The 27,536-nt window shown below is 43.6% G+C and overlaps 1 protein-coding gene across 1 annotated transcript in view; it reads left to right on the forward strand.

Moving 5' to 3' along the window:
- The window catches only part of ERP44 (endoplasmic reticulum protein 44), a 77,707-nt gene that overhangs the window by 12,991 nt on the left and 37,180 nt on the right, over window positions 1-27,536 (forward strand). The window contains exons 2-4 of the mRNA XM_060247799.1: window positions 13,989-14,061; window positions 17,249-17,288; window positions 17,767-17,882. Of these exons, the coding sequence (XP_060103782.1) occupies window positions 13,989-14,061; window positions 17,249-17,288; window positions 17,767-17,882 (229 nt within the window). The remainder of the gene's footprint in view (window positions 1-13,988; window positions 14,062-17,248; window positions 17,289-17,766; window positions 17,883-27,536) is intronic.

Consider the following 27,536-nt stretch of genomic DNA (forward strand, 5'->3'; position numbering starts at 1 on the left):
ATTCCACTGGAAAAAGGAACATTACTGGGAAAAGTGCAAGCACCATTCTCGGACACCTGTCAGAAAGAATTAGAGCAGAGCTTTGACAGCGGACCATAACTGGAGAGATAGTCCTGTGGATGGATGGGTCACAGACTATGAAGTATCAGCACACTGAACTGAACTTGGAAACTACCATGAAGCAGTTTCAAGAACATGCATGATATATGCATTGAGATTAGCACTGAGTAGTAGATGAGCTGCTGAATTCAGCCTCAACTGAAGTAGTTGAAGTATCTTCAGGGGTAGATCTGTGTAAAGCACTTTACAGTAGTCCAACTTCACGGGTGACCATGGCCAGTTTGATATGGTTATGGCAAAGGGCCAACTTTCGTACCAAGTGATGATGAAAGACAGCATTTTGGGTTGCTAAACTGACCTAATCTAGTAATGATAAATCTAGCGTAACACAGACTTGTAACTGAATCACAGAATCATAGAGTTGGAAGGGACCTCCAGAGTCATCTAATCCATCTCCCCGCACAATACAAGGAAACCCACAAATATCTCCCCCTAAATTCACAGGGTCTTCATTGCTGTCAGATCTAGCCTCTGTTTAAAAACCTCCAAGGAAGGAGAGCCCACCATCTCCCAAGGAAGTCTGTTCCACTGAGGAATCGCTCCTAACAGCGATTCAGACAGAGTCAATTGATTGCAAAGGGGTAGCCGTGTTGGTCTGTTACAGCAAAATAAAACAAGAATACAGCGGCATCTTTAAAGGCGAACATCATTTTATTTCAGTATGAGCTCTCATGAGTCACATACAACTTCAACAGATAAGTGCTGGGAAATCTCATGGGGGGGGGGGGAGGAGGTCAAAAACCTCATCAAACCCCAAAAGCTAAGCAGGGTCATCCTTGCTTAATACTTGGATGGGAGACCACCAAGGAAGTCCAAGCCTGCTATAAAGAGGCAAGCAATGGCAAACTACCTCGGTTCATCTCTTGCCTTGAAAACTCTATGAGGTTGCCATAAATCAGGAGTGGCCAAACTGTGGCTCAGGAGCCACATGTGGCTCTTTCACACATATTGTGTGACTCTTGAAGCCCCCACTGCTCTGTAGGCTGGCTTAGAGAAGGCATTTATCTCTTTAAATCCCTTCTCCCAGCCAAGCTAGCTGACAGCTTGGAGAATGAATTCAAAGTTGAAGTTGTTTTCTTTCCACCTATTTGCTTTTATTCCTCCCTCCTTCCCTGACTTGTGACTCTCAAACATCTGATGCTCATGTCTTGTGGCTCTCAGACAACTAACATTTATTCTGTGGGGCTCTTACATTAAGCGAGTTTGGCCACCTCTGCCATAAAACAACTGTGACTTTCTACCACCATCACCAGTATTCTCTTTGGCAGAGTAATTATAAAATTACTCTGAGAATAATAGGTTAAAGTGGTCTCCTGTTTCCAGCTGCTAAATAATATCTGAAAAGTGTTTTTCTGCATAAAGGTTTTTGGTTTAATTCATGCGGGACTTTGTGCTAAATGAGTGAAAGAAAATGGTTTGTTTTACAAAGGTAATTATGACTGTATGTGGTGCGCAGGGCAAGCAGTGAGGGGTTCTTTCTTACTAATGATCCATTAATTAGCGAAGGCAGCTCAGCAAGTATGTGGGCGCCTCGGGGATTACCTTTGATTGACATTTAAAGCTGACTTAGTTTTATAACAGTATAATTGCTATCTGATGGGATTCTTTCCTAAATTAAGTATTCCAGTTAGCCGTGTTTTTATTTTTGAACCGTAGCTAGAGTTATACATGTTACTGTTGCTGTCTGGCATTCAAGATTTTAAGTTGGGATTGGTTCATTTAATTCTGAGAGCTAAAAAAACAATCTAATTTGTCATAAACCTGACATAAAGTTTGATTTGTAGCTTACTTTATTATATACATGTCATTGGTGATTATTAATGGTTGCTTTCTACAGCTTTTGTTGAAACAGAAATCTTAAATGGTGATGCTCTGGTTGTAATTTCTACAACCTTCACAACAGATATGCTTCTTTTTGTGTTAGAGTAGCAAGAATGTTATTACACCTGTAGCAGTTAAGATAGAAATGGGAGGGGGGCCCTAGAAAATTCTGGGGGAGAACTTTTTAAAAGGACTTTTTCCATTTTTGTCTGTAGAAAATTGAGAAACTTTGGTAGGCATATATAGAGAAATATTGTTTGTTGAAGTAAGTGAAACGCTTTTAAGGACAGTTACTGACTCAAAATGTCACATGAATTTTTAACATGTAAAACAGTATTCATTCATGTTAATTTCTATGCATACAGAAGACCTAACATACTGTCAAGGATATGTATATTGTTTAAATGTGAATAATTTTGTCAACAGTTAATATTCTATAATGTATTTGATAATATCTAATTAAAAGAGTTCAGTGCTTCCATTGTTACAAAGAGCAGAGTGGCATCCGGGTATGCTGGTGGCTGTTTGGTTGGCTGTCTTTTGACTACTACAAAATTTGTTTTCTAATTTCAACTATTTTTTCCTGTCTCTTAGATGACAAATTAAGACACATGTGCTAAAGTATTGTAGGCTACAGCAGTTTGTGGCTCTCACAAGTAATGGGTATACCTGCAGTTTTGATTGACGAAACTGAGGCATCTATACTTTTAAATCCTGTAAATATACCAAATGTTACAGTTCTCTATGCTGTTCATATTCATATATATTCATATGAAGCTGCCTTATACTGAATCAGACCCTTGGTCCATCAAAGTCAGTATTGTCTTCTCAGACGGGCAGCGGCTCTCCAGGGCCTCAAGCTGAGGTTTTTCACACCTATTTGCCAGGACCCTTTTTTTGGAGATGCCAGGGATTGAACCTGGGACCTTCTGCTTCCCAAGCAGATGCTCTACCACTGAGCCACGGTCCCTCCCCTGTTATAAATTATGCAATTTGTGCCAGTGCTGTAAAGCAAGTTAAGGGCTGGTAGGAAAGTATTTCATATATTTCAAAATTTTGAGAAATTTTACATCTCTAACTAGGGAAGACCCTGTTTAAACTCCATCATGTTGCTGTTAATATAAATAAAAGGAATGCACTTTTGAGTGTCCCATTTCATTTTCATTGGCCTCGCACCAGCACAGTGCAGCCTGAAAATAGGAAAAAGCTTGTGGCTGGCAAGATGGCTTTTAGAATTACTGGCAAGACATCCCATTCCTCTTCCGTTCTGGAATAAGACAGTCTCTTTTGTTTGATGTTCTAATAACAAAAGGGTTTAAGAAACTCATCCGCCACAAAATGGTCACACAAGAAGGCCTATGTTCACTGAACAATACATACGTTCTTCACCATTGGGGATCTTTGTCTTCCGACAGTGACGCAAAAGAGCATTGTTGCCCAACAAAGACAACCGGTGTGGAGGTATAATCGAAGCCTTATAATAGCAGCCATATGTTTGCACATTGACTGATTTGAACTAATCAATGTCAGAAGAAAGCGCTGTAGTGTGCAGAGAGGTCACATGCTCAGATCATGCTAGAATTGGTACCCCCTGCAAATTCAGCCCATCTAAGGAAGTGTCAGGGTGTGGATTTCTTGCAGGAAGCTTGATCACAAAAGGTCTGTGGAAAGAAGTCTTGGCTCCAGGGTGAGAACTAGCACTATAGAGGCCACATATGGTTTTAATTCTGTTTGCAACCATGCATAGCTACCACAGTGAGAATGGCCTTATAGTAGTTGTAGATATTCCGGGATGTATGGCCGTGGTCTTGGCATTGAGAGACCTGATGTTTTGCCAGCAACTGTGATTAGCATCCTCAGAGGTATAACCCAGAAGACTAGAATGATTAAAGGGGGAACACTTTCTTCTTTAGCTTGAAGAAACGTTGACTGAGGGGTGACATGATAGAAGTTTACAAGATTATGCATGGGATAGAGAAGGCAGAGAAAGAAGTACTTTCCTCCCTTTCCCACAATACAAGAACCCGCGGGCACTCAGTGAAATTGCTGAGCAGTTGGGTTAGAATGGATAAAGGAAGTACTTCTTCACCCAAAGGGTGATTAACACATGGAATTCACTGCCACAGGAGCTGGTGGCGGCTACAAGCATTGTCAGCCTCAAGAGGGGATTGGATAAGCATATGGAGCAGAGGTCCATCAGTGGCTATTAGCCACAGGGTATCGATGGAACTCTCTGTCTGGGGCAATGATGCTGTATTGTTGGTGCTTGGGAGGGGCAACAGTGTGAGGACTTCTAGTGTCCTGGCCCCACTGATGGCACCTGATGTTTTTTTGTTTTTTGGCCACTGTGTGTACAGAGTGTTGGACTGGATGGGCCATTGGCCTGATCCAACATGGCTTCTCTTATGTTCTTATGTGACACAGAGTGTTGGACTGGATGGGCCATTGGCCTGATCCAACAGGGCTTCTCTTATGTTCTTATGTGACACAGAGTGTTGGACTGGATGGGCCATTGGCCTGATCCAACATGGCTTCTCTTATGTTCTTATGTGACGCAGAGTATTGGACTGGATGGGCCATTGGCCTGATCCAGCATGGCTTCTCTTATGTTCTTATGTGACACAGAGTGTTGGACTGGATGGGACATTGGGCTGATCCAACAGGGCTTCTCTTATGTTCTTCTGTGACACAGAGTGTTGGACTGGATGGGCCATTGGCCTGATCCAACAGGGCTTCTCTTGTGTTCTTATGGGTCACAGTAAGAAGAAGATGATAGGCAGGTAATTTATATCTACTCAAGAAAGTGGGGTAGGGCTGAGTCATTATCTTTTGGGAGCCTCCCAGTCTGTGATTTGTTAATGGAGGAGCTTTCCTGTGGGGGTTCTTTTGTATATGGATTAGCTATTGAAATTCTAATCGTATCTGTAGCGCTGTTGTAAGAGGTAGAGCATTTCGTGTTTTTCAGGACTTATCTCATTTTGAGGCATGATCGGAGTTGCAGTATTCAGTAGGATCACCCTCCTGCGACCTCGGAGCCCCCACTTTAATCAGTCTTAACCCAAGTTATCTCTGATAAGAAAGTTATCACTATCAAGGAGGAGTGTCTTGCGAAATATCCATAGGGAAATTGAGCAAGAGTCCAGCAGCATTTTCAAGACTAACAAAATTTTTGGCAGGAGTATGAGCTTTCATGAGTCACTGGCACTGCTCACTTCTTTGGAGTGAAATGGTCAGAGCAACCTTTCCGCAAGCTAACTGATTTTCTGGTCTTGTATCACCGCTTCGTCGTCCGGCGGTGCTCGTGTGTCTTGCAAGCTTCATTGATGCAGTCATTGAAGCTTGAAGCTTCATCCTGCTCCTTTTATGATGTATTGTTAAAGAAAAACTGGAAGTACTCACTTTAAGACTTTGAGGTTCTGGTATGGTGTCGGAAAAGTCTTGTTCCGTTCCTGATGTGGGACCCTGTGTCCTGAACAATGACGGCACGAGGAGTTTGCATCTTTTACTACTATGTGGTAAACAAAGAGGATACTCAGTATAGATATGGCAAAAACAAGAACAATCTGAGTAGCACAAAATAGTCCATAAATCTTCATAGTCTTAAAGACGCTGTAACATACAAAATTCTTAAAGACGCAATAATGCAGTAACGTGCAAAATTCTAAAAGACAAAGTAACATGCAAACTTCACAAGAACCAGTTCCAATGGAAAAGTCTTTCTGTAGAAGCCACAATAGTTATGCTCAAGGCGTTGTCCTCAATGCATCTCTGCCCTCAGCGTCTTGCAGGTTTCCATTCTTCTGACCTGCTGCTTAAAGTAGGTATGGGGTCACATACCACTAGGTTGGAGTCAGTTGACTTCTCCAGAGGTTTCCTTTCATTAAGCAAACCACAGAGCAGAACCATCAAATTGCTAAATATACTTCAGTTAACTTTCATTAGCATGTTGTAACCATAACTTTATTTCTTGTAGTTAATCTTGACCGAGAAGGATCATCAGGATACCCAACAATGCTTTCTCCTACATTAGCTCCTTTCTGCCAGAAACAGATAATCCTGTTTAAACAATGCAGCCTTCTAGTTTGTGCACTAAATCAACAGGTGCTGTTCTAGTATAGTTCAGGGGTAATTTAAGTGTTATAATCCTTATTTCAATACCATCAAAAGCACTTCTCCATGGTTGAGTTCCAAGACGCAGACGCAGCATCTTATTCGGTGTCCTGGTCTAAGTATGGTCCATGACTCCAGGAATGTACATATAGTTTGCATAGAATGGAATCCATGATGGGGGATTATAATGGTTGAATCAAAATGCTATAGTAGTAAAAGAAAATAGTCAATATAATATCATAGTCTTAAAGACGCAGTAACATACAGAATTCTTAAAGACACAATAACGCAGTAACATGCAAAATTCTAAAAGACACGGACTCTTATCTGGGAGAACTAAGTTTGATTCCCCACTCCTCCAGTTGCAGCTGTTAGAATGGCCTTGGTTCAGCCGGAGCTCTCGTAGAGCTGTCCTTGAAAGGGCAGCTTCTGGGAGAGCTCTCTCAGCCCCACCTACCTCACAGGGTGTCTGTTGTGGGGGAGGAAGGAAAAGGAGATTGTGAGCTGCTCTGAGATTCAGAGTGGAGGGCAGGATACAAATTAGTATCATCATCGTCCTCCTCCTTCTCGCCACCTTTGCCCCCCATCTGCAGATAGCTAACACTGTGGATCAAGGGCACGCGGCGGCTAAACAAATCTTCCTGCATACTTGGGGGATGTTCATGTGTGCAGAAAAAGCTAAAATGTTTTTAAAAATACACAAGGGGGTTAAATTCTCCTCAGAATAAAAATCACCTGCTTCTGGTGGCCTGGCAGCAGAGCTGTGACAACCTGGGAGGGAAGGCTGTGCAGCTTGGAGCTCCGTGAGCTGCAGAGAACAGCTGGGGGCAGTCTCTGCTAGCTTGCTAGGAGTAGCTCCAGGCAAGCCAGTAGAGACTCTCTCACCAGCGCTCTCTGCGGCTCACCAAGAGCAGCTTCGGGCAAGCCAGCACAGTCTCCCCTCTCCGGTGAGGTGCAGAAAGCCTGGGCTCCACAGTGTGCTCAGAGAGAGAGAGAGTGGAGGGATAGGATCCCACCCCCCAGAAGTCTCACAGACCACCACCACCCCGTCTGTATACTGTTAGACACCTATGTGGATGCCATTTTGGATATCTAAATCATGTGGTTCTTGAAGTCTCTTCCGGAGCTTGGGAGTGCTCCTGGAGTCCTCCTTAACTATGGAGGCCCAAGTAGCAGCCACTGCCAGAGCTGGTTTTTTTCATCCTCGGCGAACGCGGCAGTTGGTCCCCTACCTTGAGCGCAGCGACTTAGCAATGTTGATCCATGCCTCGGTCACCTCAAGAATCGATTACTGTAACGCTCTCTACATGGGGCTGCCCTTGACTCAGATTCGGAAGCTGCAGCTGGTGCAGAATGCTGCAGCCAGGCTACTAATGGGGCTTCCTCGTCAGGAGCACATTCAGCCTGTGTTGAGAGTGCTGCACTGGCTGCCTGTTGCGTACCGAATCCATTTCAAGATCCTGGTATTAACCTTCAAAGCCCTATATGGCCTAGGGCCTACCTATCTGCGGACCGCCTTGCCCCATATGTTCCCCAGAGAGCACTGCGATCAAGTTCTCAAAATCTTTTGGTTGTCCCTGGGCTAAAGGAGGCTAGGCTCAGCTCCACCAGAGCAAGAGTCTTCTCGGTTGCAGCCCCAATACTTTGGAACACCCTTCCAGAAGCCATCAGGGCCCTGTGGGATTTATCGCAATTCCGCAGGGCCTGCAAGACTGAACTGTTTCGGATGGCATATAACATCTAATGGGAGAGGGCTGCCACTGTATCTGGATCCATAGCGCTTTTATTACTAACTGCCCAGGATCTGTGCGCGAGAAAGAAAATATTATATGATCTGCCTGAAGTAGCACCATTGTTACTTACCTGATTGTTTAATTGTTTTAATATTGTTTTGTTTATTGTCTGTTTTATGCTGATAGCCACCTTGAGTCCGTATGGAATTGGCAGGATATAACTATAACGTAAATAAAATAAATAAATAAAATACCGTCCTGTTCGCCAACTTAGCGAAGGCATTTTTTCCTTTAAATCACTTCGCCAAGCCAACCAGTGGCTTGGAGAATGCATTTAGAGTTGCTTTCTTTCCACCTCTCTCTCCCCCCTCTGTCTGACTGCCTTTTAATTAAAGGGTTGATTTTTAATAGTATTTAAGCCTGGAAACCGGTATTTTAAGCTGACAGTGGTTCTTTTTTATGATGACCTGGATTTTAAATATTGGATTTTAACACCTTTTAATGTTGTGTTTTTAATTGTTGTGTAAGTAGCCAAGGACAGGTTCCTTGAGAGGTGGCATAAACATTTCTAAATAAAAAAGGGCCTCTTCTAGATCTTGATCAGTTACGAAATCTGTAAACTAAAGTAACAGTGTGAGGTTACGTCAAAGGAAAATGCCAGTCCCGGCATAGAGTGTAAGGTGGGCTATGACACATGACTCATGCCGCTGTTCTGGGGTAAAAATTTATGCCCAGTGCTGTTTAGATTCAGCCAGCATTGTATAGTGCAGGGGTCCCCAACCCGTGGGCTGTGGACCAGTACTGATCCATGTCCTGTTAGCAACCAGGCCATGTTGCATAATTATTTCATTATATATTACAATTATATATTACAATTGGATTTATATCCTGCCCTCCACTCTAAATTTCAGAGTCTCAGCGGCTCACAATCTCCTTTACCTTCTCTCCCCCACAACAGACACCCTGTGAGGTGGGTGGGGCTGAGAGACCTCTCTTAGAAGCTGCCCTTTTAAGGACAACTCCTACAAGAGCTATGGCTGACCCAAGGCCATTCCCGCAGGTGCAAGTGGAGGAGTGGGGAATCAAACCCGGTTCTCCCAGATAAGAGGCCACACACTTAACCACTACACCAAATTAATAGAAAAAGTGTACAATTGTATCATCCCAAATCCATTCCCCCCCTCCCAGCCCATGGAAAAATTGTCTTCCACAAAACTGGTCCCTGGTGCCAAAAAGGTTGGGGACCGCTGGTGTAATGGTTGGATTGTAACTGAGAAAACCGATTCAAATCCTTACTCTGTTGTGAAATTTAGTTGATGACTTCGAGTCAATCTCACACACATTCTCAATCGAACCCTCATTGAGGATAGAATAGGAAAGGAGAAGGAAGCATTTATGCTCACTTCCAGAGGATGTAGTGATGGACACAGGAATAAACACTTTAAAAAGGGATTAGATAGTTTCATGGAGGGTAAGTCAATGGCTACTAGTCATGGTGGCTGAGAGGAACCTCATTCTGAGGTACTTATTCTCTGAATCCCAGAGCAAAGAGGCAGCATCAAAGGAAAGCCTCGGCCTCTATGCCATGTAGTTGGGCATCCAGAGGAACTGGCTGGCCACTGTGTGAGACAGGATGCTGGGATAGATGTTGCTGTGAGCACCTTGGAGAATGTTGTGGGACAAAAATATAGTACATTTTTAGAAGCCAACCAGCGTCCACCTTCATTAACTGGAAGTGTTCTCAAAGCCTTCTGTGACAAATTGCACTTTTTAAGAGGCTTAGAAGTCCGGTACCAACAACTGTAGGACTGTGAAGGGCTAATTCCTCACAGAGCCAGAGAGCCTTGAGTGACAGGCTGCTTGAGGCAATCTGATTGGCTAGCATCAGCTCAGCAGAAAAAAAAGTCTCAAGGGAGCTGGATGCTGAGGAGATTCAGTCAGAATCCTGCCTTAACTGAGAAGAGACATGTACTGAGACCATCTGAGAATAGCCCTGACAAAAAGGGTATAGTGCTGACAGAGTCAGGTTTCAGTCTTGACTGAACACAGTCGAAATTCAGCGTTAGCTGAGAGCAGTTTGAACACAGACAGAGAATTGGGGGAAAGTTTGGCAAGGAAGTTTGGGTAGTAGAGAAGACTCCCATTCTGGGCAAATGAGAGGGGGTAGATCTAGATAGAGAAGATTCTTTACCAAACAGGGGGAGTTATCTCTGAGGAGTACAGAATTCCCTGGTCTGGTGTGATTAGAAACTGTTGTAGAGACCTTAAAAATTAGTGAAGAACTCATGAAAAGTATTGGTGTTCCAAGAGAAGGGGGTTGGGTACTAGGAAGAGTGTCCCATCCTTCTGGGCATCAAGAGTGTACTAGAGGGAAAACCTGAAACAAAAGTCTCACAATATAAAGATCTATGAAACTGTGAATAATTTTAAAACCTCTCATAATCCTGATATATAAGAACAAAAGTCTGTGATGGTACTAATTTTACCTCAGTAATTTCAGCCCCTGATTTCACCTTGCCTTTCCCTTGACGTTAAATAAACCCTTTTGTCATTTTTGAATTTTAAAGTGTCACAAGCACCATTTTCAAGGGTTTAAGTTAAAGGGTAGTCCTATCCCATCCTTGAGGTTCCCAGGTTGAGCAAACAGCTAAAATATATCTTACTGACATGGTGGGATGGCCAAAGTTTCTTGAGGAAAGATCTAGCCTCTGAGGGAGAAAAGTGAAAGGGGTGTGTCATACCTTCATTCTCTCTTCCTTTTCAGTCCCTAAAATACATACCACGCAGAATTCTTGCTAGCTGACAGATGTCCCCCAATCACTGAGCAGGTGGCAGAGTTCTTGGCTCTAGTAGTGAAAGAGATAGGAACCCAAAGCGATAGGGCTAACAGATAGGGGACAGCTTTGCTTTATCCTTTTGATTAAGACTTGACTGTAACTCTGTTTGTACTAGAAAACTCCTGAGGATTGTTTACTTCTATCTTGGCCTGTATTTCTCTCTCTCTCTCTTTTCCTGGTTATGCCAATAAAGGTTGCCTTTAAAGTAAAGCATATCATGCAGCCTTCATGTAATCCTTCCCTTTTTCTCATTCTTCCTAGAATGGGTGAACTTTGCTGTCCAGCTAATTTTAGCTTGAGCTGACTGTTGTCCTCTTCCCCGACAAAATCTTTATTCTCTGCTGCATCTTTCCATTTGACGCTTGCATTTCTAGCGGCTTCTCGTTTCCTTCACCAGGAAAGGAACGTAGAGGTTCCCTCATGGGTTTGTTACTAGTAGCAAAATAGCTACAGAACATTTGGAATGGCTAATACGCTGCACTGTTCCTACACCAGAAACATTCTGTATGTCCATGAATAAACATGGTTGGAACAGGTTCTTGTGTTTTGTCACATGCTAAAGGTTTGGAGATGAGGAGCTTGAAAACAGTTGGAACCAGTGTTCCCTCTAAGCTGAGTTAGTGTGAGGTAGCTCACAGATTTGTAGCCTCTAGCTCACACATTTTTGTCTTAGCTCAGGAAAAATAGCCCCAGAATACAATAATTTATGCAGTAGCTCACAACTTGAATGCCAGTAGCTCACAAAGTAGAATTTTTGCTCACAAGACTCTGCAGCTTAGAGGGAACATTGGTTGGAACGTAGCACAGTAAATACCTGCTCCATTTATATTTTGTACACAGAGATCAAATCAGTCCAACAAAAACGTCATGTGCAGTGTGGCCTTCAGGTTAGATTAGACTGAGCAAAAATTAATTTCCTTGTAGAAAATGGTGAAAATCAACCCCCCCCCCTCCAGTAAAGGAGTTAAAAGAAAGGATTTAGCAAGAATAAGCTGTTGATGCCTTGTAGAAAAAATACTGTGGAAGAACTGATTCTGTCCTCCAGATGAAAGTGGACTGCAAATATAGTAGGGCAACAAAATGCATATGGCAGATGTCCCCCCACTATCACAGGGCCATAGCTAGGTGGGGGCAATACATGCTCCTGAATTAGGAACACCTCACAATGGGAGGTCTCTGTGCTCCTTGAGGCCACATCGCTTGGCCCTTCCTCTTGTTCACTGGGAGTCCTGCCAAGCCAGAGACAGCATTTGGTGGGGCTGGCCATATGGTGCGGCGCTTAAGAAGGCTGTTGAGAGGAGAGGCACCTCCCTCCAGCACCAGAGAAGGGGGTGGACTCGAGGTAGAAGCAACCCCAAGGAGTTTGGATGTGGAGGGGCTGGAAGTTTCCCCACCACCTCCTAATTCACCACTCTCAGATTCCTCCTCTGCAAACAGTTTTAGTAACTGCTGTGGTTTTGGCGGTGCTAATAGCCAGGGGTCGTTTTGTAGAAAAATAAGGTGATGGAGCTCATTAGCACAACTCATATGCCAACCCCACCAGCCAAAAGCAACCCGATACAAGAAAGGAGAGCCTCAGGCAAGCGAGGCCTGCTTGGACTGGCTAGAGATCCAGCCAGCCCAAGCAGGCCTCGCTCACCTGGGGCTCTCCTTGGCTCCTTCCCTCAGTCAAAAGGCCAGCAAGCCACCCACCGCCCAAAATCACATAAGTGGAGAAAGGGTGGCATGGGCTTCTCCAGGGGTTATTGAGGGCTGCTGGGGGTGTGGCAAATCTCCTGGTGTCTGGCTGGCTGCCTGCCTGCTCTCCTAATCCAGGGATTGTTATGCAGCTGCAGCTACTATTCAATGGATGAAGTATGTGGGGAGGAGGAGGGGGAACCATCAGAACGGTTCAGGAGCTGTGCTCCTGTGAGCTTCTGCTGAATTCAAGGCCTGCTAATAGCTCTTCCCCGAGTTCATCCCCAAGAACACATTGGAGAAAAGAGGCCCTGCCTCTGAAACCCCTAATGGACACCCTAGTACAGTTGGACATGGTGGACTGGCAGGATGGGCTTGTTCCACGGGGCGGGGGGGGGGGGCGCTGTGAGACAGGGAGTGAACTTCTCTCCCCCCCCCCCGCCATGAGCACCTTACTTTCACACTCATGGCACAGAGGGGGTGCTGACAATTAGGCAGGAGGGTGGCTCCTCAGCAGAGGCACCTGCTGCCTGAGCCTCTCTGCTTGGCTTGAGCAGAATGGCAGGTGCCTTGGAACCCTGAGTAAGGCCCAAAGCCCCCAACCTCACTGTTCACATTGAGGAATGGCTTCCATTTCCCTTCCCTTCCCGCTCTGCCTCTAACTCTCTCTCTCTCTCTCTGCCTAGTAAAAAGCTGCGTGTGAACTGGGGGTATATATCCATTCTGGTCCCATAGAGCAGAATGGGGTTCTCTTGTTGGGCTTTGGAGAGGCACTGTTGGCGTCTCAAGGGCTGCAGAAGTCCATCCTCCCTGTCGCTTTGGTGATTAATTGATCAGCACCAGCACGTCTGCTGCACAAACCGCCATGGAGGTTCATTGCAGACTCTATCACACAATTCTCGGCTCGTGAACCATGAACCGGGCAATTTGCATGATAAATTTAGGTTCGTGATGAGGTTTGTGCCCATCCCTATAAAGGAGAGCAGGGCGCTGTTGCTACTGGCAGCAGAGGATAGGACTCGCAATAATGGGATTAAATTATGGGTGGAAAGGTGCTGGCTGGATATTTCTTTTAAAAAAAAGATTACATTAAGTTCAGCAGTGGAATCAACCACCTAGGTAGGTAGACCATCCCCCCCCCCCCACTGGCAGTCTTCAAGCAGTCACTGGATGAACGCTGGTCAGAACGCTGGTCAGGGGTGGCGAAACTTTGGCTCGGGAGCCACATGTGGCTCTTTCACATATTCTGTGGCTCTTGAAGCCCCCACCACCCCATCAGCTGTCTTTTGGAGAAAGCATTTCGCTCTTTAAATCACTTTGCCAAGGCAGCCAGCAGCTTGGGGAATGTCTTTAAGGTTAAAGTTGCTTTCCTTCTACCTCTACCTCTCCATCTGTTTTCCTCCCTTCCTCATCTGACAGTCATGTCTTGTGGCTCTCAAACATCTGACGTTTTTTCTATGTGGCTCTGACATTAAGCAAGTCTGGCCACCCCTGCTTCAGGCTGATCCTGCATTAGCCAGGGGTTTGGACTACATGGCCTGTATGTCCCCTTTCAACTCTATGATTCTGCATGTCTGTGTGGTTTTGGTCATGTTGGAATGTGGCAAAAAGATAATTTGTGCATGAGCTTCTGTTTAAACTGACTGATGTTTATTGAACAGATTTTAAATCATCTGTACTTTTGTTTCAGGTGTCCTGGCTCTTCAATTCAGCAAGAAGTGAAATAACAAGCCTTGACAGTGGAAATATAGATGATACTTTAAGTAAGTGTTCAGACGGCCATATTTTATTGACTGAATGAATATATGCTTGGTTTCTGCAGATTATTTCATGTTTATTTTTGAGGGTGCGTCTGTGGTGTCAGCATTTAGAGGCTTTTCAGCAGTTTGGAAAAAACAATTAAATGGCTTTTAATAATTATTCATGCTGTTATCCATGTTGTAACAGCAGTCCCGAACAGTCATGTCTTGGGGAGGAAGCTGGAAATGAAACAATTTAGCATTAGCCACATACTGGAGGTAAAGTTACAGTGCTTCTCTGAGGCAGGAAAAAGTGGTTGAGGAGGGAGTTGTTTCTGTTTTTGCAGGAAATGTGCTAATACAGACAACAAGGGGAACTTCCTTTATTTGAACAAAGCAGGAGTCAAGTCGCACCTTTAAGACCAACCGAGTTTTATTTTGAAAGTAAGCTTTCGTGTGCTCTCTAAGCACACTTCATCAGACGAGGGGATGAGGTATTGTGCCCGCAATACCTGATCCCCTTGTCTGATGAAGTGTTCTTAGAGAGCACACGAAAGCTTACGTTCAAAATAAAACTTGGTTGGTCATAAAGGTGCCACTTGACTCCTGCTTTGTTCAACTGCTTCAGACCAAGACAGCTGCCCACTTGGATCTTCCTTTATTTGAGTTATGTACGGAATATATAGATATCTAGCCCTCTTTCACCCAGGTCTCAGTCATGCATGCCAGATCCACCTTTTGAGCTGCAAAGTAATCTTGCAGAACTGAGGTCTTGTTATTAATGGACCTGGCATTACACAGCATCAGTGCCGGAAAAGTCTATAGCTTCTTAGCCCTACTACCAACCAGTGTTCCCTCTAAGCTACAGAGTCTTGTGAGCAAAAATTCTACTTTGTGAGCGACTGGCATTAAAGTTGTGAGCCATTGCATAAATTAGATTGCTCTGGGGCCACTTTTCCTGAGCGAAGACAAAAACGTGTGAGCTGGAGGCTAAAAATCTGTGAGCTAACTCACACTAACTCAAGTTTAGAGGAAACACTGCTACCGGCATATCTCAGGATGGGGCAAAGGTTGGAAGGAAACCGAGCATAACCATGGGGAGGGACGGTGGCTCAGTGGTAGAGCATCTGCTTGGGAAGCAGAAGGTCCCAGGTTCAATCCCTGGCATCTCCAAAAAAGGGTCCAGGCAAATAGGTGTGAAAACCTCAGCTTGAGACCCTGGAGAGCCTCTGCCAGTCTGAGAAGACAATACTGACTTTGATGGACCAAGGGTCTGATTCAGTATAAGGCAGCTTCATATATTCATATATATATATATTCATATATTCATATCTCTGCCTCCTTCCTTTATAAACCTCGCCCCGCCACCATACCTTCCATGTCCCTCAATCACTGGAATTCCCAACTCCGCAGTGGCCTCCCCTGCTAGGTCTTTCACACCGACCCAACCTTCACAGACAAAATCACCATAGGAGACATTAACAATCCTCAGTTAACAGTAATTCAATAAAACCCCTAAGGCAGAGTACAATAAAAATTAAGGTACTAACAGATAAACACCCTTCCCACCTAGACCTTCCATTTTAACTACACCCCCCCCACTCCCACTGAGAAAGAAAAAACTAAAACTAACTAATAAAGGATGGGCAGAAATACTGCTTCCCAGTACACTAACTAGAATTAATAAAACTAGCCACATAAATATACATACATATATATACATGCATGCAAAAGGTGTCTACTTCAATCTGTCATCTCCAGTTAAAAAAGGTCAGGAAGTAGGTGATTTGGAAAGACCTCTAACTTGGACCCTGGGAATGCCACTGCCTGTCAGAATACTGCCCTTGACTGGTGAAGGGCACAGTGGGGATTACATGTTTTAATAATAACAGGGAAAGCTGCAAATCTTTCAAACATCTCACACACCACTATGGGAGATTCAACACTGGTCTATAGGTTGTTAGGGTCTCAGTCTCTTTAGAGAGGTAGGTGGGTCTTACCGTGGCGTCTTTCAAAGATAGAGCTGCCATTCCCACACTCAGGAAGGCATTAATAACCTATCTGATCCAACAGGTGGAAGCAGAACTAGAATCTGCATCTCCAACTCTACAGGGCAGCCTCAGGATCAAATATTGTGGGGCTCCGGAGGCCCAGGATCAAATATCTGTTAATAGACATGTTGTGGGGCTCCAGAGGCCCAGTCCCTAAAACTATCCCTATACATCAGGACTCATGGGTGGTGGTGGGGGGGAGTCCCATAATTTTTATGTGTAGGAGATTAACCAGTCTAAACCTTGCATGCAGTCATTTAGCAGAGATTTCTGGGAGAACCCCACACATATGAGGAAGATGATGCTATTGGATTTATACCCCAGCCTTCACTCTGAATCGCAGATCGGCTCACAATCTCCTTTACCTTCCTCCCCCACAACAGACACCCTGTGATGTAGGTGGAGCTGAGAGAGCTCTCGCAGAAGCTGCCCTTTCAAGGACAGTTCTGCAAGAGCTATGGCTGACCCAAAGCCGTTCCAGCAGCTTTGTGTGGAGGAGTGGGGAATCAAGCCCAGTTCTCTCAGATAAGAGTCCACGCACTTAACCAAACTTCCGGAAGGAGGGCCGTGCCAGAACCCCAGTTGGAAGGCCTGCTCACGGACCTTCTGCCTGCCATGCATCACCCAGGCACTTGCGTGTGGAAGTCACCATAAATCAGAGTTTGTTTCGAGGTTTCAAACACCAAGAAACTTTCAGTCATGCTGCACACACTTGGGGGGAGGGGAGGGGAGCACAAGCATGACCACAAATGTCATTCATTTGTTGAGATATCTGAATGTGGCAAATGGAAGGAGCTGAAGAGCCAAAGAATACTGAGTGACGCAGCATGGTTAGACAACAGGAACCAGCTCGGTTAGGACAGGTGGAAGTTTGGGCAGCTTTGGGGGCACATGTCATCGCAGTCCAAAAAAACAAGCCTAGTGGTGTAAAGGGGAAGTCATTTTTATAGTCTGATATACTTTCAGTGATAGAGCTTGAATTCCAAGGTTAACATTCTTCCCTATTCATTTCTCAGACTCCTGTAAACTCAGCAATGTCCAGGGTCCTACCATGTTTTAGTAGCTGTGACATCAAGAAGCTTTCTCCTTGTCCACTGATCTTCTGGTATGGCTGCGTGTTGCCATGACTATTAATTTCTTTTCTTTTTTTCCCCTTTTAGACAATGCAGATGTTGCTTTAGTGAATTTTTATGCGGATTGGTGAGTGTTTATCTACTTTCACTAAAGTAGAACCAAGATTACTTACTCCTTGTTAAACTTTTGACTATTTAGTATAGGATTCAGGTAGAATTGTACAAATTAACTGGAATGATACAACACACACAAATCCAGCTTCTCAAATTCAGATTTTCCGCAGCTCCCAGGTATGTTTTCTTTGTATCCAAACTAGTTTATGGGAGATTGTTGGCAGGCTTTCATCTCCCTCCAGAACTTTTTTTTGTAGAAAAAGCCCAGCAGGAGCTTATCTGCATATTAGGCCACACCCTCTGATGGCACCATTGTTTTGCGAAAAGCCCAGCAAGCTCATTTACGTATTAGGCCACACCCCCTGATGCCAAGGCAGCCGGGACTGCGTTCCCGCTCAGAAAAAGCCCTTACTCCCTCCCCAGTTCCCCTCCTTATTCCAAACATTTATTTGAATAATTTTAATCTTACAAAGTGTCTCTTCTTCCAACAGGTGTCGCTTTAGTCAAATGCTGCACCCCATCTTTGAGGAAGCATCCAACGTCATTAAGGAAGAATTCCCAAACAAGAAACAGGTGGTGTTTGCCAGAGTAGATTGCGATCAGCACTGTAAGTAATGCTTTAGTTCTGCTATGATTTTAAATGATTAATTGAGCATATTCCAATATTTAAGAATTTTAGAGCATAGCAAAGGCTTTTGCACTGTTAGCGTGGCAGACTAGGGTGGGTTAAATCCACTGTTACGTAATGGCAAGGCAGTTATCAAGCTGATACCAAAGGAAAAAGCTCTCCAGTTGTCATGTTTGGTTTTTGTTTGTGTGTCGGTCTTTGGAGGCTGGCCGCGAGTTTGTATTGCTAGCTGCAATCTTCTCCAATATTGGCATTTCATCCTCATACACACAGGAAAACAGGGAAGGGAGGGCACGTTGTATTGAGGAACTGATCTCTCTATATATCTTTCATAATCTAAAGTGGGTAGAGGGAGCAGAGCTCTTCTGTCCTCACCCCATACGTGTGTCCCAGGACAAATGTCAGAACTGCTTCAGAATAGATCAGTGTAAACCAAACGGGAAGAACACAGTGTGGTTGGAAACCTAGGGAGAACTGTGTTCAAAAGAGATATAAAGAATCTCAAAACGTCTCTGATAAATAACTACAACAGTCACACAGACTCAGTGCCAAGATAGATTTACTCCAAGGCTGATTAGTAAAGCTATGAGTAATAATAATAATAATAATAATTTTTTATTTATACCCCGCCCTCCCTGCCAGGCAGGCTCAGGGCGGCTTACAAGACATGGTACAAGCCATGCTATAACAATAAAATCAGAATAATAACAATTAAAATACAATTCATACATTAAATTCATTTAAGTTAAATAAGTAATCTAAAAACCAGTATAACTTAATGGTGCTACAATTTCAGTACATATATAAAGATGGCTTGATATTATTGCCCAAGGTTCCACCCTAAAAGGCAAGTTGGAAAAGGGCGGTTTTACAGGCCCTACGGAACTGATTAAGATCCCGTAGGGCCCGCACCTCCTCTGGCAGCTGATTCCACCATTGGGGAGCCATTATCGAAAAGGCCTGCTCCCTTGTTGTTTTTAACTTGGCCTCCTTAGGACCAGGAGTGCAGTTAAAGCATTAAGCCTATTCTTACAAGCTAACGCCACTCTTTAAATAACATATGGAAAGGAAAGGTCCCCTGTGCAAGCACCAGTTGTTTCCAACTCTGGAATGACGTTGCTTTCACAACGTTTTCACAGCAGACTTTTTACATGGTGGTTTGCCATTGCCTTCCCCAGTCATCTACGCTTTCTCCTCAGCAAGCTGGGTACTCCTTTTACCAACCTCAGCAGGATGGAAGGCTGAGTCAACCTCGAGTCGGCTACCTGAAAACCCAGCTGCCACCAGGGATTGAATTCAGGTCGTGAGCAGATCTTAGGGCTGCAGTACTGCAGCTTTAACACTCTGTGCCACTGGGCTCTTAAGAAAGTAACATATAAATATTTATGATTTATAATTGTTTAAAGTAACATATAAACAATTACAAATCATACAGAAAAACGAGCCACTTAAGTAGTCCATCCCAAACGGGCTGCTGAAATGTAGCAGTGTTGACACGCAGACCTCTCTGTAGAGAAACAAAAAACAAAGCCGTAGACAAGTGGCACCTTTACATAAGAACATAAGAGAAGCCATGTTGGATCAGGCCAATGGCCCATCCAGTCCAACACTCTGTATCACACAGTGGCCAAATATATACACACACACACACAGTGGCTGATAGCCACTGATGGACCTCTGCTCCATATTTTTATCCAATCCCCTCTTGAAGCTGACTATGCTTGTGGCCGCCACCACCTCCTGTGGCAGTGAATTCCACATGTTAATCACCCTTTGGGTGAAGAAGTACTTCCTTTTATCCGTTTTAACCTGTCTGCTCAGCAATTTCATCGAATGCCACGAGTTCTTGTATTGTGAGAAAGGGAGAAAAGGAACCAACTAAGACCAACTAAGTTTGACTCAGAATATAAGCGTTCATATGCTCGTATGCTTACATTCTGAATAAACTTAGTTGGCCTTAAAGGTACCAATTGTCTACTGCTTTATTCTATTGCTTCAGACCAGCACTGCTGGCCGCTTGGATCTATCTGTAGAGAAACAAAGTTATTGTTGGGAAATTCTCAGAACAACGTTGCAGTGTAGTGATGACTCGAAGATGAACAAGAAGTATAATTTTTTTTTATACTTAAATTTTTTATTATTAATTTTTCCAACCATAACCACCAACTTTAAAAACACAATAAACAGCAAAACAAATAAAATAAATACATATACTATACATAAGGCAATATTATCATTAGTACTAATCAGAGCACCCCTACAGTATTCTATCAATACATAGTTATGCATTTACCATCCATACTTCAAATATACTATCTTTCATTGTATTATATTGCATTTAGGAAAAAGGACTTCAATAGTACGAGAAGTTTATATACTTTTTTGGAATGTGTTTATCAAATTCTTCTTCTGAATTTATATAATTGAAAAAGGAGAACCATTTTTCAATAAAATTGTTGACCTTCTGCTGTAAATCAGTTACCCTTATTTGTATGGCTAGTTTATCTAAAGCTGCTAGTTTATCTAAAGCTGCTACTTCCCATACCTTGGACATCCATTGTTTCTTATTAGGGGATACATCTCGCTTCCAATATTGAGCTATCAGAAGTTTATCTGCCATCAATAGTAGAGTTGCGAGCTCTTTTTCCAATGAAGAGAGCTTCATATTTGGCCAGTAATTCAAAAGAATGGATTCCGGAGTAAAAGGAATATTACCCTCTACAATGTCGTCTACTATATGCTTAATTTCTTTCCAGAATTTATTCACTTCTGGGCACAGCCACCAACAATGCAAAAATGACCCTTCCTGTTTACATTTTTTCCAGCACTCAGGGGTAGGCTTTATATGTGATAGAAAAAGCTTTTTAGGTGTTAAGTACCACCGTGAGAAGAGCTTATAATTTTGGAGTTTTAAATTCAATGAATAGGTGTTATATAGTCGGGACTCCCGATATAGTCTGCCATTGTTCTAAAGTAAATAATATACCACAATCCTTCTCCCAGGCTTTTTGTTGGCTTGTGATTTCAGACCAATTTTTAACATCGAGAAGGTTGTAGATAGTCGAAGTTAAAGTTTTCGCTTGCTTTGGACTCTTTTTCAACAAGTTTTCATACGGTGTTAATGACCTATCTATTATGTCTATAATTCTGGGATTATGTAGGATATAATGCAGTTGTTGGTATTGGAACCATGGAATAGATATTTTATACTGAGTTTCCAATTGTGTTTTAGTTAACATTTGCTTATTTTTAATGATGTCTTGGAATTGATATATACCAGCTTCCATCCAACAAGAAGTATAATTGATAACATGTTTCCCAGGTAAAGTTACGTGTTTCGCTGTCAAACTTCCTCTGATCAAAATACTTCAGTAACCTGGAACCAGTGCTCCATAACAATGTGCACTCCAAACAGGCATTTGCGGTTCTCAGAATAGATCAGTAGCTGCCAAACGGAATAGATCAGAATAGATCAGTAGCTGCCAAACGGAGTGCTGCAAAAGAACTGTTGGTGTATTTCAGACGCAGCCAACCAAAGCTTCCTGTAACTCCCCAAATACCCAGTCGCTGAGGAAGCTGCCTGCTGCGTCTCTGAATGATTTACTGCTCCCTGGTGGTTAGGTGGTTCTGCTGTTTCTGCACATCAGGAGCAAATGAATCATTAATTCCATTTCAGTGCAGGTAAATGGCAGAATGATTTGCTCAGATAGGGCAGCACATTAAGCACAGTGGCTCACGATGCAAAAGGAAACTGGAGTGCTTCACTGAGGCTCTCCTCCACTGCAGAAGTAGACAAAAGGTTTATAATGTTGATGATTTTCTTAGTCCTGTCGATAGATTTGTTCTGGAAATGGTTCCAGGTCTAAACTCTTCTGGGAATGGCACACCATTGTCTTTAGTGCAACGGCAGATTTTGTGCCAGTAATAACTTCTCACAATTAGGTCCCCTTTTTTCTAACATGCTTTCTCAGTATAATTAAGCAAATGTACCTAGTGACTTAAAGGTAAAGGTAGTCCCCTGTGCAAGCACCAGTCGTTTCCAACTCTGGGGTGACGTTGCTTTCACAAGGTTTTCACAGCAGACTTTTGCCATTGCCTTCCCCAGTCACCTACACTTTCCCCCCAGCAAGCTGGGGACTCATTTTACCGACCTCGGAAGGATGAAAGACTGAGTCAACCTGAGCCGGCTACCTGAAACTAGCTTCCACCAGGATCAAACTCAGGTCGTGAGCAGAGAGTTCAGACTGCAGTACTGCAGCTTTACCACTCTGCGCCACGGGGCTCTTTGTAACTTGCACCCCAATAAAAAAACATTTGTATCTTTGGGGGTCAGAAATAGAAGAGACTCAGTAGGCTGACGATTTGCTTAACAAAATGAATATACCTCTCAAATCTTACATGAACTGTCAAATGGGTAGAATTAAGCTTGTTATCACCTCTGTGTGTGTGTGTGTGGTGATCTATCACTTGTTCCAAACACTCTGAATCATAGAGTTGGAAGGGACCTCCAGGGTCATCTAGTCCAACTGCCTGCACAATGCAAGAAACCCACAAATACCTACCCCAAATTCACAGGATCTTCATTGCTGTCAGATGGCCATCTAGCCTCTGTTTAAAAACCTCCAAGGAAGGAGAGCCCACCACTTCCCGAGGAAGCCTGTTCCACTGAGGAACCGCTCTAACGGTCAGGAAGTTCTTCCTAATGTTGAGCCAGAAACTCTTTTGATTTAATTTCATTGGTTCTGGTCCTACCTTCTGGGGACACAGAAAACAATTTTACACCATCCTCTATATGACAGCCCTTCAAGTACTTGAAGATGGTGATCACATTGCCTCTCAGCTGCCTCCTCTCCAGGCTAAATGAAGGATTCTTTCCCCTTAATGGTTATGTGGTGTTCTTTTAATATTGGGGCTCTTTATTCTGTGTGGGTGTGTGGTTTATAATTGGCTTTCAGCAGCGTTAATTTGAGGAGAGACCTGGTTTGCAATGCAAATGACATCCTTCCGCGGGAAACGGCAAGCTCTGTAGGGAGCAGAAGTGGCTGCTTTTGCAGTCCCCCAAACTGCATTCAGAGCGGTCAGCCTGGCAGAGCGGCTCGCGCTTTGAAGCCGAGTGGCATGCTGAGGGGCTCCAGCAGCTCCTTACCAGGCTCTGAGGCCCAGGAAATTAAAAAGAATTATTGATGATCCTGCACAATGTTTGATGCTTAATGACAAAATGTCATTTTGCCTGCCCTCGCAGCCATTATAAGGATTTTTTTTGTTGGAGAAGGTGTGGAACCCTGATGAGTTTAAGAACGCCAAGATTTTTTTAGTGCTCTTCTGTTTTATCATGGTTTTTTTTTTTTTTAATTAAAACAAAACCCTGAAAGGTGGTTATAAGAAATAGGACTCCAAAGATTTAGTTGATCGGTGGGGCCCAAAATCCATTGGAGCACCTGACTGAAGATTAAACAAAAACTATTTGGAGACAATATTATGGGGATTGGGATTTTACTACAGTAAAAAAAAAATTAAGATGGTCCTTTTTTCAGGGAATGATTATAGATTTAATGAAGGGGCTCTGAACTGCATTTGTCAAGGGCAGGCCATGTAGTTACGTGCTTTCTCTTCTGTAAATTTACTTATTTATGAAAAACATTTATTAGCAGCCTTTCTTCCTTCTGGAGCTCATGGCGGCTTGCAACATAGCTGTGATATATAAAACAAGATATGTGAAAACATGAAAATCAAAATTTAAAATCATAATTCAGGACTGCTAGCAAATGTAACCAAATGTGGTCCTGAATACAACTTCGACTGCCTCCTAAAGATCAGAAAGTGCGGTTTGGTTGCTGATAAAAGAAAGTTCGTGATTGCACCGAATGGAAACTTAGACTTGGCTGCTTGAATCTAGACCAGGGGTCACTGGCCTTTTACCATTGGTGGGAAGCTTTGGAATTCTGCCACAGGGCAGTAGAGCCAACCAAACGTGGCTGCGGTAGGAAGGAGGGCCAGCCACCGAATGAGGTCATGCGTAACTCTGAGGATAGTTCTTCAGCATTCTTGGCATTCTGTTTAAAAATATTAAGAACATAAGAGAAGCCATGTTGGATTAGGCCAATGGCCCATCCAGTCCAACACTGTGTCACAGAAGAACATAAGAGAAGCCATGTTGGATCAGGCCAGTGGCCCCTCCAGTCCAACACTGTGTCACATAAGAGAAGCCATGTTGGATCAGGCCACTGACCCATCCAGTCCAACACTTTGTGTCACACAGTGGCCAAAAAACCCAGATGCCATCAGGAGGTCCATCAGTGGGGCCAGGACATTAGAAGCCCTCCCATTGTGCCCCCGAAGCACCAAGAATACAGAGCATCACTGCCCCAGACAGAGTTCCAACAACATGCTGTGGCTAATAACCACTGACGGACCTTTGCTCCAATATTTTCTTGCATAGTCACACAATAAGTATATATATTGAGCTAGCTAAGAAAATCCCCATCGGGCTGCTCCTGTCTTTGTTTTGCAGGCCTCTAATGCACCCCTAATGCACTCTAATGAGCCCCGTGGTGCAGAGTGCTAAAGCTGCAGTACTGCAGTCGGAGCCCTCTGCTCATGACTTGAGTTTGATCCCAGCGGAAGCTGGTTCAGGTAGCCAGCTCAAGGTTGACTCAGCCTTCCATCCTTCCAAGGTCGGTAAAATGAGTCCCCAGCTTGCTGGGGGGGAAAGTGTAGATGACTGGGGAAGGCAATGGCAAACCACCCTGTAAAAAGTCTACTGTGAAAAGGTTGTGAAAGCAGTGTCACCCCAGAGTCGAAAACGACTGGTGCTTGCACAGGGGACTACCTTGACCTTTTTAATGCACTTGTGCAAAAGGAAAGAGAAAATACATTTTTTAACCTGCACCGTGAGCAGAATTTAGTGTAGTGATGTTACTGTCAACTTCCATCTGAATTATAAAAAAAAAAAAATACATGAAAACCAGGAAGTCTGATGACTTCAATCGAAATTCCGGTTAGGTGCTTTAGCCCTGCCCCCAATTGTGTTTCATTAGTCCATTGTGTTTTTCAGGCTATCACTCTTCTCTTTTTGCACTGGTAAAGTACTTTACATAAAGCCACCATCTGCATTACACCACAAGCATAAAAATCTCAAAAAACCTCACCTGGTGCCTCTTTCTGCAAGCACTTGGTGGACAACAGAAAAGGCTCCGTTGGGTACCACGTTGGAGACCCATGATATGGTATATGGCACAGCTCAAGTAGATAAGCATTTCTGAAACTTTAGTGAAACCCCCCCCCCCCCCCCATCATTCTGTGTTACAACTTTCTGCATCCTCCCTTCTTTCTCCTTGTCTCATTGGTGGCTTTAGTTTCCCAGATAGACTCCTTTAAAACCTGTGTCTAGTTGGTATTTCCAGCAGGAGAACATATTGTGTAACGCTTGTCATTTAGAATTGTTGATTGGTACTTTGACAAGTTACATGTCTTAATGAACAGGACTGTGATTGTGACAGTGTTAATGAAATTCATCTGATGAAGACTACTGAAAGGTCAGCATGACTTAGGAGCCACTTCCGATTCTTGTGAGATTTTTCAGTTGTGAATGTTGATTTTTACCACTTTGTTTTGGGAGTCATTTTGTTGAACCAGAAATGGTGTTGGGGAAAAAACACTGTCGTGGACTTGATTGGATTCTTGCATATGTTATTTATTGGACTTTAACCACCCTTGTGGTCTGTGGCTTGAATGTATATTGTTTGTTGTATCACCTTGATTATAAGAATTATTACACAAGTTAGATTAGAATTATCTTTATTATTATATTCTTAGCATCTAAAGCACAGGTGTCATATATCAGTGTATTAGCAGTCACAAGTACATAGAATAGTTTTATAGATTTATGCAGGTAAAAGGACTAAATTATAAAGAACAGTTCAAGAGGGTGCTTTATAATGGAAACAGGACTGCGGACCACACTGTTATGTATAATATCTGTTGCTGTATGTTTTATCCTTCCATCATTGTGTTGCTTTCTCTTTGTGTAATACTATTTTGGGGTTATTTAAGATGTCATGTTTTATATTCTCTGCATTGTTTCAGATTTCTATAATCCTAATTCTATTACATTGTTTATTAGATGTCTCCTTTTATTGATGGCATCTATTTATACTGTCTAATCTTCCTTAAATCTCAGTGAGAAAAGCAGACTATAACATAAATAAATAGTAAATAAATACATATGGCAAAGTGGTTAAAATACAATAATTGATTTGTAGGTAAGCCAGCTGTCTCCATTGTTCCACTAGCAAAATAATCACCAAATAATGGGAAATTGATATGGACTGTAGCTGAGCTCTGGGACAAATAATATCCCCAATTTCCACGGCTTTGTCTAACCTTTCTTCTCTTGCTCCTTCCCTCTCTTTGTCCCTCATGTGTATCCTTACCTTGGTCTGTTGTCATCTTCCCTTTAGTCTAGTTGAACTGTAATTGTGTTAGGAGAAAGGCAGCGCCTTTATGACATCAGCAGCCCTTACACCAATCCCTGCTCTTATTTCCTTCATTTATTTAGGTTGCTATGGATGGGCATTGGTGTAAAGGTTCCTGATGTCATAAATACATAAAGAATACAGGATTACCACTAATAGATTTTGTACTGGGTTGTCCAAATGGTGCTTTGCAGGACATCGGCATTCTCAAAACACTGATCAGTGATTCATTTGGAGGTGTGTTAAATCTGAAGTTTGAGGAACTGCATGAGAGCCTACAGTCCACCAGTGCAGAATCATTTGCGGCCAAGCATAAGCACTGGCAGGTTTGGGTGAAATGCAGGAAAGAATCCACTGCAGAATTTGACTCAGAGGCTGAGCTGATGGGGTGGCAGATCCAGGTCTGATTCCAGGTTTTGGTGGGCCCAGGACAGAGATCACCCTGGTATCAAGACCCCCTCCAGTTCAGTCAATCACACCATCCATTCCAAAAGGCAGGTTTATTTACTGACAAGGTGTAGAGGCAAAACAGGGTTTTGCTAAGACTCAGGCTTTCCCCCCAGAGTCCTCCTCCTTATAGATGATCAGAACTGTTACTATTTCAAGCAAAACGCGGGAAGGCAAAGCGGGAACATTTTGGCGGGCATTACTTAATAGTCCTGGGAATGCAGGTGCACCGTATCAGTAGCGAGTGTAGGAGTCTGGCCTTGAGCCGTGTCTGGGTCGGTGGAAGAGGCTTCCTAACTAGTTGCTGAGATAAGCGAAGAGGCAGGGAGGGGACGCAAAGCAAGGGGGATCATGCATTGTTACAAAGCGCATTTCAGAAAGCGATACGCAATACAAGCATGTGCTTCTACAATATATGGCAAGACCCTTGACACCTGGGCCCCTCCATTTCCGCTACTAGACCTCCCTCGTGCCCACCTGTGTGCTTCCTCCTCCCTGTACACCCTTCTTCTTTCCATTCATGAGCTTTCCCACCATATGCAATAACACCTGTCCACATTGCCTGCATGCCCTTTCCCTGCTGGTGCTGGCCAGTGGATGCAGCTATGGATGCCAAGGCTACCAGAAACACTGATGCTTTGCACACCACCCCCCATGCCCTTCTCCAGCAGCACTAGGCAGCATATGCGGCTGGGAAACGCAGGTGACAGAG

This window comes from Heteronotia binoei, chromosome 10 (assembly GCF_032191835.1).
Source record: "Heteronotia binoei isolate CCM8104 ecotype False Entrance Well chromosome 10, APGP_CSIRO_Hbin_v1, whole genome shotgun sequence".
Lineage (NCBI taxonomy): Eukaryota > Metazoa > Chordata > Lepidosauria > Squamata > Gekkonidae > Heteronotia > Heteronotia binoei.